The sequence below is a fragment of the Propithecus coquereli genome, unplaced genomic scaffold (genome assembly GCF_000956105.1).
Source record: "Propithecus coquereli isolate 6110/MARCELLA unplaced genomic scaffold, Pcoq_1.0 Scaffold427, whole genome shotgun sequence".
NCBI lineage: Eukaryota > Metazoa > Chordata > Mammalia > Primates > Indriidae > Propithecus > Propithecus coquereli.
Genome location: NW_012150030.1, coordinates 621,590 through 637,499, shown reverse-complemented (window position 1 = coordinate 637,499; position 15,910 = coordinate 621,590). Strand labels below are relative to the sequence as shown.

The 15,910-nt window shown below is 35.0% G+C and overlaps 1 protein-coding gene across 3 annotated transcripts in view; it reads right to left on the bottom strand.

The window, feature by feature from the left end:
* The window catches only part of MIER1 (mesoderm induction early response 1, transcriptional regulator), a 59,794-nt gene extending 46,469 nt beyond the window's left edge, over positions 1-13,325 (bottom strand). For 2 of the 3 annotated variants that reach the window (XM_012653782.1, XM_012653780.1), the window contains exons 1-2: positions 13,266-13,325; positions 3,125-3,149 (exon numbers count right to left, since the gene is read on the bottom strand). In XM_012653782.1, coding sequence (XP_012509236.1) covers positions 3,125-3,149; positions 13,266-13,325 — 85 coding nt within the window. Of the gene's footprint in view, positions 1-3,124; positions 3,150-11,801; positions 11,960-13,265 lie in introns of those variants that run through there. The other variant, XM_012653781.1, reaches the window with a different exon arrangement.
* Between the last annotated feature and the right edge of the window lie 2,585 nt (positions 13,326-15,910).

Below are 15,910 nucleotides of genomic sequence, written 5' to 3'. Positions count from 1 at the left end.
TAATTAAATAATTATTTGCCAAATCAGATATCAACTTATACTAGATTATAGTAAAAATGAGTTAGCAACATCTATCAATGTTTTAGAATGACTAACAAAATAAAAACATTTAGAAAAGCATACTATCTTAATTTCTTCCAGAAATTAAGCTTGGCAAAATTTTAGTAGAACATCTTAGTGCTGCTTGAGGGAATGGACACAGGGTTCCACGGGAGCACAATCTGAGAACCACTAATTTAGTTGCAGTTTTTTTGTGCCAGTTGTTATCTCTCCTGAGTTTTCAATGAAAAACTCTCCTGGAACTTTTCAGTTCACCCAGGAATCTCCTGAGATACCTAGTAGCCAGTAACTATGTATTCCTGCAGATGATGGAATACTTTTCTTCTCTCTTACAGACAGAGAAACCCTAAAAAAAACCCTCACAAATCTCTTTGTATTACCCCAATCAGAATATAATTCTTATTGGATGTAGGTATTGTCAAAAATAATTATGTTTAATTCCTTAAGAACTTATCGTTAACTACAAACTACTCTATTAACTACAAAAAAATTCAAGCTCATAGGAGTACACCATCAAATCATGAGTGTCGTATGACTTACTTGAAGTCCCCATTTTTTGTTCATTATTTGCAAAGCCAATTGTATGTGAAGAGTTACACTTCACTTCCTTACTACATCAAACAACAAAGTGGAGGTGAACTTTTTCCCCTTCTCACTACAATTCCTTTCCCAACATACACACTACACTTTTTTCTACAAATTTTCAATTTCAATTTTTTTTCTTGCCTTAATTTGACCTCTTTGTTTTATCTGACTTCTTTTTACCTTGTTCTTTAGGACCAACTAACCTTCCTATTATTCCTGTCACTTGCTAGGCCCATTGTTAGGTCTCCTAGGGAAAAAAATTCTCGATAGAAAATGATTACGGGTAAGGAGCAAAATAAATATATTTTGCTCAGAGTTGAGGAAAATACCACTGCTTTGTCATAAAATCACAGCCTACTACAGAATTACTAAAAGGTATGTTATATCTTTTCACAGACTGAAAGATAAATTCAGCTTATATCACATTCACTCACTTAGTCACTCTTTAAATTATCTTCCCCTCCCTTATCTTCACCTCTAATGGCTACTAGTCTTACAGTAAAGCCTTATATTGTGCCTCCACTTTGGTTTACACTGGTGGAGTCTATAGACAAACCAATTCACGTGATCATGTGACTATTACTTCTAGCATTGATTCCAAAGTACAGATGCTACCAAGGACACAGCCTTGTACCAGTAGACAAAAGTTTTTTTTTTTTTTTTTTTTTACATGAAGCCTTTATTCCTAATTGTTTCCACCAATTTTTGTAACTGTCTATAACTAGCACTATTTATAGGAATAATAAATATTACCTTGGGCGAAAGTCTGATAATACAAATGTTAACTCAAAAGATCTTCCTCAGTCTGAAAACAATCTAAAAAAATATAAATATTCAATCTATATATATAAGTATTCAACAAGCCGCAAAGGCTATTAAAGATTTTGTATTCTTCCAACACCACTATTTTTCCAGTTCAGCCTAGGCTGACTCAAATGCAATGAAAACCGAGAAAGTCATTTATTCATACTGCTTTTAGAGTGATTATTTTTATATATCCATGTATTACCTGACGAATGCCTCAAAAATTCATAAAAAATAACTAAAACTCAGTATAACACCTAGAATCTATTTTTTCAATGAAAATGTTTTCTGTGTTTGAAAGAAAAAAAGCTGGAAACAATTCAATGGCCTAAAAAGTATATGACAATCTAGCACTTTTCTGAGGTCAGATTACTTCTAACCTCAACCATCCAGAATATTTTATAAACCAGGAAGTTAAAAAAAAAATCCCTGAGTTTCAGAAATGTCACAAAGTTTAATGTACTTTACTCCCAAACATATCAGAAAGAATATTTTCTACTGAAATAAAGAAGACAAAATGAACTATCAATTGAGTACACTAATCATTTAAAAAAGATGTGGAGGTGATTTTGTCCAACCCTCACAGAGTACAATGATTTGTGTTCATGAAAAAGACCCTGAACCATGAAAAAAGGCTTATGTTAAGCATTTTTAAAAAGCTTTTTTCCTAAAACTCAAAACACAGAAAGATGATTGCTTCGATAATCTGGAAAATTCAGTAATGTGGAATATATCTAAATATTCGATATGTGAGATGTTGTCAAATAAAATGTTACCCTGGCTCAGAAGGCTCCCTTTCTCACTCTTCTATGTTGGGCTGCTCCTTAACCCGCATACCCCACACGCAGAAGGCAGTCTTATCTCTTCTCGTAAAGTCACTGGACGCTGAGGCCAAGAGACTACTAGTACCTGACTCGTTCTTTACTGCTATTTAATTCTAATGAATTATTACCATGTAGGAATGCTGTACCCAGTAGTGCAGATTCTGCAATTGATACTGAGAACCCTAAATCCAGATTTTATATAAAATATTCTATTTTTTAAAGATCACTACAGCAATCAAACAAAAAATATTTGTGACCCAGATTTGGTCCAATGATCACAAGTTTGCAATCTCCCAAGTTTGGAAGAAATGATTCTGCACTGTTTTGAGAAAGAACACAAAAATCCTAGATGTATGGTCAGAGGATAAAACTTGATCCTATAAATCTAAGAATAACTTCCTTAATTTACAACATTAAATATTCACTTGTTGAATCTTTTGCTTACTTTATTTTTCCCTCCCTCTGTAAATGCATTAACAATTTTTTTCCTCAGATAAAATACTTTGAATTTCCTACACAAGCAAATATTTCTAAGCTAACTGATTCCTGTTTAAAAAATATACTTCATATATACTTTAAGTCAAATAATTTAAAACTTTAAGAAATACATATGGCAATTCATTTAAAAAAAAAAGAAATAACACCAAAATAGTCATGACGATGAACTCATAGCAGCCTCACCTGTACTTTCATGGGCAGTCAAACATTTCATCCATTTCTTTTTCCCCAGAGAAAAGAAGCATTCAGAAGAAAAGCAAGTCAGATGACAGTCTAACTCTTCTAACTTTTATGCAACTAACAGGACAAATATTAGTCAAATAGAAATTATAAAAAATATAGAAAATACTTACCTGGACTTGAAGATTCAACAGATGGCTGGGGGCCGGGGGCGGGGGTGAGAAAAGAAGAAAAATTAGCATTTTTAGAGAGTATATCTTCACGAACATTACAGGAATTATTCAATGACTAATATGACACTAAAAACTATAGTAAGTTTTAATGTATGAATTATCTAAGACAAACTAAAACTTCCTATATAATCCTTTCCCTTTCATTATACTGAAGCATAAAGAAAAATTCAAAACTCTCCTGAATCTAGAAACAATTATATAGATTGATTCAGACTTTAAAGGCAAATATGGACCTCATAACATGTGGTTTAAGAGGCAGAATTTTAGACTTTGGAATTTTCTAAAATAGATTTTTTCCTATCAATACAGAAAAAACTATGTATAAAGTTTGGTCTCCGGCTTCAAAAAATGAGTATGAGAGGGAAGGGGTAAACAATTTAAGACATTACTTTAAATAAAAATTATGTTGTAAAAAAACAGAAGGAAAAATTAAAATGCTATTTAAGCACCAGACACTACATTAGGTTAACTTTACTAATAAACAACATATTAAATTATGACAGAATTAGCAACCATTCAAGCTTAGGTTATCTGATGGAAGACCACGGATTCTCAATTATAATGCTCCCTCTACTGTACCATTCTATCTCTCATAAAGTTAACCACAAGCAAGTGGAAAATTTATAGATAAAATTAGTAGCAACTTAGTAATGTTACCACTTGTAAACATAGCATGCAGCTATGTTTTAACTTTATTCAGTTAATTTACAATTATAAAGTCATCTACAAATACAAACTACAAGATAAATTCAATAATAAAAACTCAAAAGTTGTTTCAAATGACACAAACTTTATGACTAAAACCTTGCCGATTCATTCAGAGCTATAGATTTCATGCTCATTAGAAAAAGAGATGATAAAAGGCTAAAAGTACTAGCAAAGGAGAGACATGGATTCGGTAGTACTTTATTTCTTCCTGCTAAGTAATGGGGCAGAGAGGCAGGAAGGAGAACAAAACAGAAAAGAGGGAAATGTTCAATTTTTCAAAAGCTAAGCATCTAAGCCAAATTCCTATGAGATATTAAAATTCTGTTTTAAAAACTGTCCAAATTATTCAATTGTAGTAAGCATGGAATTCTAGATTCCACATGGTGACTCATGTGAAGTTCTTTTGAGGCAAATTTTTTCAAAGGTCCTATTTTGTTTTCTTTTAAATTCTTATAAGAGAATGATTCTTTCCTTTAGCACTGTACAACAAAAACTGACAGTATCCAGTATTATATATTTCCAATGTCACACCACTATCATTATTTAAAAGTTACTCTGCCAGAATACAGTCAATACAGTGCTACTTTTTAATTTGGTTCCTCTAATGGGAAGCTGGAGAGTAGGATGACATGGAAAGAGTAATGTGACCACAAAATGGTTTCTAGCTTGCTTAACATCTTTTGGGCAGAGCTACACATTTCTGGCTTAAAATAGATTGAACCACCACACAAGTTATTATACAGCAAATCAATATTTTAAAATATTAATCCATTTGTGTTTCATGCAGTTATACTTTATTTCCCAAGTGTAAGCACAACCCCTGTGCAAAGTTACAGCAATGTTAATGACCATCTTCATCTGGTCCCAAGTTCGCTATCCACGCAGTAACTTTATGAATTACTCCAATAATTATTCCATTTATTATTCTTAATAAAAAAGGCTTTCTGATTAAAGATGTCATGCTACTGAAGAATAAAAAATACACTTTTATAGATGTTAGATATTAACAGGGACTTTGAATGGCAAATGGTGTTTGTGTACTTCAGTTCGTAAAGGCCTCACCAGCATTAAATGCCAATAAATCTCTCACTGGCTGTTGTTTTACTGGTAAATAGTTACCATTTTAAAGTTCTGAAAAAGGCCTCAAATACTTTCCGATCATTAAGCTACCAAATGTTTAGAGGACTGGTAGCATTTGTAAGCATGGCTAGTATAGAGCAAAACATCCAGTATTCCGAAGATAACATTAATGATCGTATTATAAATACTAGAATGTTTCCAAGACTGATTTGAAGCCATATCTAGATTAGCATGGGGGAGAGAAAATAGAGATGGTTTGCCTATACATACATGTTAATATTTTACATCCAAAATAAAATTCTATTGTATCAGCTTGGGAATAGGAGTAAGATTAGTTTCTTGAAAGGTAATTATATCCAATTAAATCTAAGATGAGTTCCTAGAAAACTGGCATTTGAAAACAGTTTATACTGTAAATATTACTTATACTATCAAAAATGATTATCTTTCAAGATCGAATGTGAGTTTAGTGTAATACAAGAGGTTTCAGTGTGCAGTGAGAGCAGTTTTTATTTAGGTATGAAAGAGAACTGCAGAATCAGCTTACATTTATATAGTGCTAAACATTTTCAAATGCATCTAATTACTTGATCATAACCATAAATCTGGCAATAATACCCATTCCACCCACCTCGTTTTATAGATTAGTAAACCCAAGGAGATAAACTGACTAGATCAAGATTCCACGGTAGGTGGTGGAGGCAGATCTGAAGCCTACAACCTCTGACTTCTCAGTGTTTCTTCTATACTTTCTAGAGAAATAACTATGTAAAAATTTTTCTCTTTACCTCCCTCCTCCTCATCCCTTCCTTTCTCTTTTCTTTTTAAAATGGTTTTCAAAGCATGTTCAAAAATGCTTTCAGTACTGCCAGTACTCATCTGCCATGCCAGACTGTTACCTGTCTCTTTAGAAACTGTTATCTCTAATACCCTCCAGGAAAACTTGCAACATCTACCATTAATTACTACAGTAAATTAGAAAGGGGAAAGGAGAGAGAAAAAGACTAAAGCTAAACAAGTACTTATTTGTAACAATACCTATTTTTAGAAAAAGCTCAAACTACAGAACGTATGCGGGAAAGAAGATTTAAAATTGGGGATTAAAATGTATTTAAAATGCATTCATACATTACTGGTAGGAATATGAGTTGTTTCAACCATTCTGGAGATCATTTTGCCAACATGAACTTACCCTGCCAACACACTTAAAGTACACCACAATATACGTTTAACATTCTGTACTATAATGTTGTTCACAGCAAAAAGTTGGAAAAAAACTGAAAGTCTACCATTTAACTAGTTAAAAATGATACACAGTTCTCCTAAACAATAGAACACTATGAATACATCAAAAAGAATGAAAAGTCTGTGTCTACTGATAGAGGGAAAAAATGCTAAAAATATCTATATCTATCTATCTATATAGACATATATAGTTTAAGAAAGTGTAGAAAGAGATAAATTGGGCTGGAATATGTATAAAACTTTTTCCCCAAAAGGATTCACAAGACTCTGTTAACACTAGTTATATTTGGGTCAGGGAGGAGAGGTTTTGCATGTTATACTTCTTTTTTTAAGAGACAGAGTCTTCTCTGTCACCCAGACTGGAGTGCAGTGTGGCCTGGTAACAGCTCACAATAACCTGGAATTCCCAGGCTAAAGCGATACTTCCGCTTCTACTCTTGTAGTGTGCCCAGGCTGGTCTTGAAACCTTGGCCTCAAGCAATTGTCTTGCCTCAGCCTCCCAAAATGTTGGGATTATAGGCATGAGCCACCATGCCTGGCCTTTTTTTTTCAAGTTTAAACAACAAAAATTTATCTTCTCACAGTTTTAGAAGTTACGAGTCCCAGATCAAGGTGCTGGCACAATCAGTTTCCGGTGAGGCTTACAGACAAGCTGCCTTCTCCTTGTGTTCTCTTTCTTCTGTGTTCTTGAAAAGAGAGCTACCTTTCTATACTGTTGGGATTTTCTAACCATTTTCATGCACTACTCATTCTTTTTAAAAACAAAGTCGGTGGGGATTATTTTGTGGAAGTATGAGCCATTTCCATTTTCTTCTCCTACTTTTCGATTCTGAGAAAAACCTAGTACTTCCTACTATCTTTTTAAAATCTGTAATTTTGAAAAATTAGGGGTTTTTTTTGGGGTATATACATATTTATTTTATCTGACATGGAAAACAACACTACAGAGATAGAAACACACACAAAGTATGAATGGGCTAAATCAAATAAAAAAACAAACTCTAGTAACTTTTATAGCAAGCCACCCTCACCCATCTAGTTGATAAAACTGCTAACAGTTCTATCAAATATTGAATGCCTCAGATTTGAATATTCTCTTTTATATTTTTCTAGAACATGGTGGGAAATGTTCCATACAACAGAAAACTGTAATTTGGGAGAGTACAAGATTAACTACACAGTACCATTATTTTTACCAAAAAAAAGGTAGTAAATATACAAAGTAATCATTAGACCTTTTTATTCTAAGAAATCAAAAGCTTATTTTCAATGAGTACAACTGTCTGAATGAATTTTTCCCCTCAAATGAATTCCAACACCATTTTTTAAAGTGTTGCCATTACTTAGTTATGTACACTCTAATTCAGAGATTCTCACAGCACTGGAGATGGGGACAGAAGCCAGGAAGGAGTTAGGGGCCCTGTTGCAGGGTGAAAAGTAGAGGGGGTACCATGCCAGGGGCTAGCCATCCCTCTTCCCCCACACAAAATTAAGTCACTTAATTTAATTTTAATTCCAATTACTATAGGAGTAATAATTTAGAGGATAGAATGGTATTATAGAAAATAAGCTCTAGAAATTCAGAAGCCTGGGTCCCAGTCTTAATTGTGCCACGACCTAGGACAAATTGCCTAATCTCTCTGCTCAGTTTCATTTTCTTTATGAAAAGATTTAGATTTCTTCAAGTTTAGTTCAATTTCCTTCAAGATCTAACTACTTTTATTATGAATTGTTAAAAAAGCATACTACTAAGGAGTGCTTAGCTAAATGGATATGTTTAACAGTGTCTTCTGAATTTATCTTTTTAAAATCTAGGGGCTGTAAGGAAAAAATAGTCTCAATTAGCAAAAAAAAACTTTTTTGGGGTGCTACTTTATTAATTTCGTACCTACATAAAGTTATTCTTTTAACTCATAGAATAACTCAAACAGAATGGGCACCAAGCAATGACTGATACTTAACAGTTTAATCATTCAATGAATTTTGAAACTATTTGCAAATCTTTTAAAATATGTAAACACTCAATCTGAACATCAAGTAAGAAATTTCTATACAGCTGATTACTTTTCATAAAGACATGCTTAAGCTTCAACGGCAGTGTTTTATTTCTGAGTCATCTGGAAAACTAATTAGTCTTATTTACCAGAATTACCTTAATATAATACACTTCTTTATTTTTCCCACCAAACCTTTCCCACCCTATCAAGTACTTTGACTCTTAGTTCCACAGAATTAAGCTTCCTAGGACTCTCACGCATTGGTGTTCTTGACTACTTTGGATAAAAACCTTAATAGCTCTGAAGTATAAATTCTAAAAAAACAGTTCAGTTCCAGTGTAGAGAATTATTTATAGCTTAAATTCATTGCAGTGAAACAAGTTTTGCTTAGAGGAGAAATTAACATTTTGAAGAGTAACATTTAACAAGTTCCTACTTCCTTAACAAACAAAATCCAAATACACTCAAAAAACGCTAAGCAAGGAGTCTGTTTTTAAAAGAAATAAATAGATGTGATAGGAAATAAAAAGATTATATATCATTTTTGGAAGCATTAAAATACTTAAAATAAATGCAGAAAAGCAAATCCAATGAATTTTTTCTCTTTATATCACAGAAATGTGGCCTAGGTGAAAAGATAGATCTAGTTGTGTGCCGTGGTTTCTTTTCCTTGAGAAGAAAGTCCCTTATGTGTTTACAAACTCTGAAATAAAAGACAAATTGTTAGTTCCCAAAGGTCCCTACACCACATTCTTTATAAAACCCAAAGGACCAACTATTTCTTATTTTTTCTTTCTCACTGCCTTCATAAAACTGCAACTACCCTGTAATTTTCTTCCTTTAAGTGACTAGGAGAGCCTCCTTTCAGAAGGTCAGTAAATAATTTTAAGGGATAATAAGCTATGAGAAATATTGCCAAAAAGTATTAAGAAAGGAGCATATGTCATTTCTTCTAAGCACATTAAGTATGTTTATAATGTTACCACAACTGAACAACCATTAAATGTATACATCCTACCATGGACTAAGATAATCAGATCAAGTACGAAAAATTAGTATATGCTATTCACATCTAAAGCAATCTGTATTTAAGAATTAAATATTTTTTTGGTAAACAAGGTCAGGGTGATGCTCTTATGTAGAAAACAACAACAAAAAAACCCAGAAGCATAATACCTACATTTTTCTCTGGAGACATGCTTCTTCAATAACCTGTTTTTCCCCTCAGATTTATCAAATACATACATAGTGTTGCTTTGCACTTACTGTTATTTCACAAGATATCCTTCAGAATCCTCAGGTCTATTTGATCAAAAGCACAATAGTTGAACATCTGAATTATTTTAACACACGCTGTATATTGGCATCATAAAAGATGAACCCACTGAGAGCTCAAACAAAGGCCAAGTAAAAGAACTCTATAAACCAAGCATTTCTCCATCTAATTTTTAAACTACTGGTCTCAAAAATCATCCTAATTACTAAAGCATTGAGACTCGGAAAATTATAAATTACTTTTTCACCTCTTCATCTGTTTTATATTTTTTTTGTAGGACACAGATCAAGAAGGTTCTTCTACTCTTCCCCAAATTCATTATAAATAAAACCATCTATGAGTAATTGAAGAATATAAAAGAGAAATTATTCAAAGATACCAGGTCATTAAATAGATGCACTGAAAACAAAAGTCAGGTTTTTTTCTTCTTGAAATTGAACCATCCATGTGTTCCTACAAAACAGGAGCATTCCATTCTCCAAGTGACAAAATATTTAAGAAACTAAAACATATACTAGAAAAAATTTGGAAATGACTAGTGACTCAAAATACTGTTTTCCCTTTACCTTACACTAGTGTAACTATAATTTCTAGAAAAATAAAAAATGCTAACATAGCTTCATTTATATATTGTTTTTAGTACACTGGGCAGTAAAATGTCTGGGTGAGGTTTTTTAAAGCTTAAAATAAACTGAGCTGTTTTCTTTCAATAATATCTTGCTTTAGAATAGGACTACACAACTTCAAGCTCAAACCACTGTGAGCAGCATCACCAGGGAAGAAAATCACATTACCTACGCAGCATATTACTGCTTATTTAATGGATATTCACTGAAAACGGAGTCCACTGAAGACTAATTGACAAAATGTATGTAAATTCAGGTACATACAACTTCTTCTTCCCCTTAAATATGAAGGAAAGAAACACATAAGAACCTCACCAGGATTAAAATCCAGGTACCGTCAGTCCACTGGAATAAACCCAGTCACATTTAAGTGAAATAGAAAGTACTATGTTCTCCACCTCACGTACCTTGAAATACAATTCTTTAACCACGATGAGCAAAAGAAATGAAAACAAACATAACATCTAAATTTAGATGTAAATCAGAAATATTGAATGTTTTCAAAAGACTACTGGCAGCAAACAGTCCTGCTACAGTAAAATCTCTCCCTGCTTTCCTGAATGTTTTTGGGTGCCTCCGAAACCATGAAAATGACAACTCATACAAGAGAAATGCGTTATCAGTCCAAAATTTAGAATGGCTTATCTCAACGGAGACATAACTATGCCAAATATATTACCTCGAACTCTAGGGGATAAAGAATACTGAAATTCTTCCACGGGTAAGAAAAAAAAAGTAAACAAAACATAACCAAAAAAATCCCCACAAAACTTTCGATGCTTAAAGGTTTAAACTAGAGGCAAAAATTTAAATTTCCAGTAGCATATACTAAGTTCCAATTAGTGATAAATCCACAGCGGTTATTTGCCCGCCTATTTGAGGCCCAAATATGTAAAAAAAATCTACTATCAAAGAAAGGGGCTTTGGGAACTTGTTTACTAGAAAACGAGCAAAAAGAAACAAGAAAAATCTTCTCCAAGCAAAGAAAAATCAGAAGAAAACGAAGGCAAGAATAGGTAGCCTCGACTCGGAAGGTGGGAAAAATGCCTGGAAAGTGAAAGCGGGGTGGAAAAGCAACTCAGAGGTTCTACCTCGGGGAGAGAACGAACTGTTTGAAAAAAAGGGGAGACTCCCGCAACCTGGAGGGCTGGATTGCGACTGGCCAGGTTAATTTCTCCACGCTCATACCACCCTCAGGAAAATTACAGAGTTAATCAAAGGCCGTCTGCCTTACGTTTTCCCCACCAACACAGACTGGATGTCAGTAGCAAACGGATGGGGGTAACGCGGAAGGGCGCAACAGCATCTCGGTTAGGAAAGGAAGAAACTTCGCAAGAGGAAACAGCAGCTCCTCTCCTGGCCCCTAGCACCGGCCGGCGAAGTTGCGCCACAGGCACCCCTTCCCCAGGGGAGCCCCCTCGCCCTCGCCCCGCACTACTACGCAGTACTACCCTTCAAACTGCCCCCGAAGTCCAAGTACGTCTCCGCTTCCTCCTAACCCCCGGACCCATCCCAACTAAGTTCCAGGCAAAGCTCCCGCCCAGAGCACGGCCTGTTCCGGACAACAGGTGGGCAGTGGCGCCAGCAGGGCTGGGCCTCTCCTAGCCAGGCCCACTCCACTCCTCCCCGGCCAGGGCCCGGGGGCGCCCGGCTCCGGGACAGGGAGGGGGAGCTCGCTCCCTTACCTCCGCCATGTTTGCTGTACTGCCGGGTCACATCTCCGCGGCGGCCGCAGCTGGGTCACGGCCAGAACCCGGATGTGAGACTCGGCAACGGGACTCCAGCCGCCGCCGTCTCTGCCGCTCCCGCCGCCGCTGCCTCGGCGGGAACGCGCAGGAGCCGCCCGAGCGCGCCCACCACACCCCACTCCGCCCCCTCGCGGCGCCCCGGCTGGGCTGGACTGGAGGGAAAAGGCCAGCGAGCACGCGCGGGAGCAAGGGAGCGCGCGCGCGGCCCCGCAGCCGGCCCTCCCCATCAAGAGCGCGGAGGGGGCGGAGTCAAGGTGGGTGTGGGGGGAGGTGGGCATCCCCGCGAGGGGCGACTCTCGCGCCCCAGCTAATCCTCGACTCGAGCCCCCGGGGAGGGAGCCTAGGGAGCACAGAGGTCAAGGAACAGTGCCAAAGGGGCCATGTCCAGCACTTACATAGCAGCGGAAAAATACGTAATATTTTACATGTCTGTCATTTTTTGAAGTGCATTTGCTGGAAAACGGATGTTGCTCTGATGCAACAGCGGCAAGAACTGCGCTTTGAAAGCGGTTATCCCTTGACAAATATTTCTCTCTGGATTGATTCCCTACAGGAAATGTAAAATCTTATAACCCAAAATCTTTAGAGAGGCCAGAGCAAAGATTAAGGAAAGGGATTATAATAGCTAGTCTACCATCCTTGTATGTCATTTGCTTTTTCCTCATACATTTTCTGTGATGCCATTAGCAGCACAGTTGTGCAACGGTTTGCATTTTGCACAATTAGACAAAATGCAAAAATGTGAAATACTGAAAATCTGCTCTTTGATGGATATAAATAATCTCCTACTAAACTGCATGGAGGGAGAACCTACTTATTTGCAATGCCTAAAATGCCTGTAATTTGAAAGTTTATTTTAATGTATTGGCCTAGAGCTGCCAATTGGCCTTGATGCCAATTCTGATGATTGCCAGAGCCAATGATTTCAAAGTAATATATATCACTCCCATTACTAAGGCAGATACTGATAATACAAAGGTAATGTTAAAACGGGCACTGACACATTTTACTAAACCAGGAGCTAAAAAGTTATTTCACAAGATTGGGATTTTTCAAATCTTCAAGGGTTCCTCTTAGTGCAGTTTCAAAAGTGACTATGAAAATCAACCAGTTAAATATAAAAATTATTAATTCCTTCTAAATAATGTGAGCCACTGCTACAATATATTGCATAAATGTATACATAAACAATTTTTCTTAAAGTTCATACTTAAATTATAATGCAATACAGGGGAGGCTGTTTTCTTAAATTGTTTGTATTTCCTTAAAATTCTAGACGCTACCAATCATTTTCCTATTTCCAAAGATTCAACATTAACTTGGAACTGTTATGTCTAATAATAATTTGTGCATGAATAAACTGCATTTATATGAAGTAGCTGCTAAGTGAAAGGACATTACCTGGTAATTTGACAGGAAAAGAGTCCACAGACAGTCTGTAAACCAATTAAACATAAACATCTGATGCACATTTTCTACTGAAAGAAAAGCAAGGGAAAGAAGAGAAAGGAAAACTTTAAGGTTCCCAAATCTACAAACAATTTTTACCATTAACTGTACTGTACAGTATTTTCATTTTATTTTTTAGAAAACTTATGTAAAAGTTTTTTTCAAGATTCCCTGGGGGAATAAATACTTTAACATAGGTATATAGTTTCTAAAAGTTACCCTATTGAATTATGTTAATCTTTTGGACTTGAAATAATGATTTCCTACAAATGTCAGTTCATATCCAAATAGTTTTCACTTGATACTCTTGATGAAAAGAGCTGAAGGCAAAGAACAATGGATGTACATGGACCTAAGGTGGGTACAGATAAAAAGAATAAGGGGCCTAGAGGTAGAAACTCAGGCTTTATACCATGGAGATGAATGAGGATTTTTTTCATTAAAACACGAAAGCTAATTTATGAAATTTAGCTGGCTACCAAAAGGAAAATTAAAGTTTTATAATACAAAGTTCAGGAATAACTGGCTGCCTTAAGTGCATTGAATCTTTGATTCTTCAGTTAAACCACCAACAAAAATCCCAACTGTGATAAAGGGCAGGAGATCATGGTCCCTTAAGCTACTGAATGTATTCTGAAATTGTCAGGAAAATTGAGGTCTGAGACATTTTTGAATGGGTATCCATCTTACTGTTAAATGACTTTTAAGTTTGTTAATATTGTATATCAGTATTACTAGCTTTAAATGGCTTTGAAGGAAAACAAATTCCCTCGACATTTTTTTTTTTCCCCTTCTTTATAAATGTGAGTTCAGTTGGGTTTTTCGGTTCAGATATTCTGAAGGGAAAGAGAAACAGCTCTAATACTGTAATATATAGGTAAATTACTAATGAATTCAGTATACTTTCAGTTTCTTTAAAATTTGAGGAGCCACCTTACGGAATGTAGTCTTTCTCAAAACTCTTGCTTACCCTCTTCAGTATCAAATGTGTAAAAATTAACTATTCATTAGTCAGAGGATATTAGTGTTAGATAGGAGGTCTTTAGTCAGTTCTCTACTCTGCCAGGATAAGAATTATGCCCTCATTATGCTTCTGCTACCAGGCTTTTCTACCTACGTTTAAACACCTCGAATGACCCACAATATCTTATAAAGAGGCTGCTTTTTTAAAAAAACATGCTCAAATGCTTGGAACATTCTTCCCTTTATTAAGCCAGTATCTACCTCCTTGTTATTTCCATCCATTACCCTTAGTTCTTCAGCACTTTGGGATTAATTCAACAGTTATCTTCTTTGTATCCAAATGCAAACAGTCAATATTTATACTTGGTTTAACAAAAAAATATATCTTTAAAGTCTACTGATACTAGAAGAGCTGAAAACGGACATGACAGAGCTAAAGGCATGAGAAAATTCACCATTTACTATGACCTGTTTAAATTATTACACTTTGTTATTTATTAATGTGATATCCAAAACAGCAGTTTTGTTAAAATTGTGTAATAAAATGTTTAAAGTTAAACTAAAAAGTATGGTTAATACCAATTTTATAGGGTTCGTGGTTAATGTCCCAAAACAAAAAAATCACTATACAAAGCCTGAATAAATAAATGCCTTTTTATCTCCTATTCCCCACCTAAAGTCTTCCTTATTTTCAGGCAAATCAACATTAATTTTTACCACATTAAGCTACTCAAAACTGCTATTATGTTGACAAATTATTTTTAAACAATCTACTGAATCCTCCATTCAAAAGTTATTAAACAATTCTATACAGGCTATAAGGCAGGTACACACGTGTACACACAAACACATACACACACACACAAGAACCCCTCAGAGTTATTTTACCATTAACAAAAGCATTTAGGGTCACAATTTTACTTAAATCAGTACTTTAACCAATAAATAAACTTCTTTGGCAATTTACATATACGTAAGAAATATAACCTTTCATTCCATACTAACACCTAATTCAAACACAAGCAATATATATCTATACTATATAAATTTATCTGTTATGCAACTCAAAAGGTACCTGTCAAAATGCACCAGGAAAATCCTGTATTTTAACAATTTAGACTGTGGGGCTGGCTGACTGAAATAGATTAATACAACACATCTAAAACCCTAAAAACAAATTCTATATCTAACAATTTTCAGGGTTATGAGTCCTTTTTGAGATTAAATTGTAAACTATTTTCTAAAATTTTTATTTAAAGGTGACAGACTACACCATATCTTCATGATGTGGAGGTAAAAATTTATGAATAATTACTAATTCAGCTGAAAATACCTAAATACCAAAACTTAACCTATTTTTTAATGACATTTTAGATAATTGAGTTTACCTTTAACTTTAGTACGCAGCATGCAGGTTGTAAAGCAGTAATGCATTACATTTAGAAGCCCCATATCTATGCAACAATCAGCATCATCTTTTTGTTAGATCGATTTTTATTATTAATGCCACCCTAAAACATTTATATAGCCTTTTGGTTCTTCAAAGAACAGTTTTGGTTTTTCTTTTCATCATTTTTACATGGAGTTTTATCCAGTGGCCCCACCATTTTATCAGAATATTACAAACTGGTATG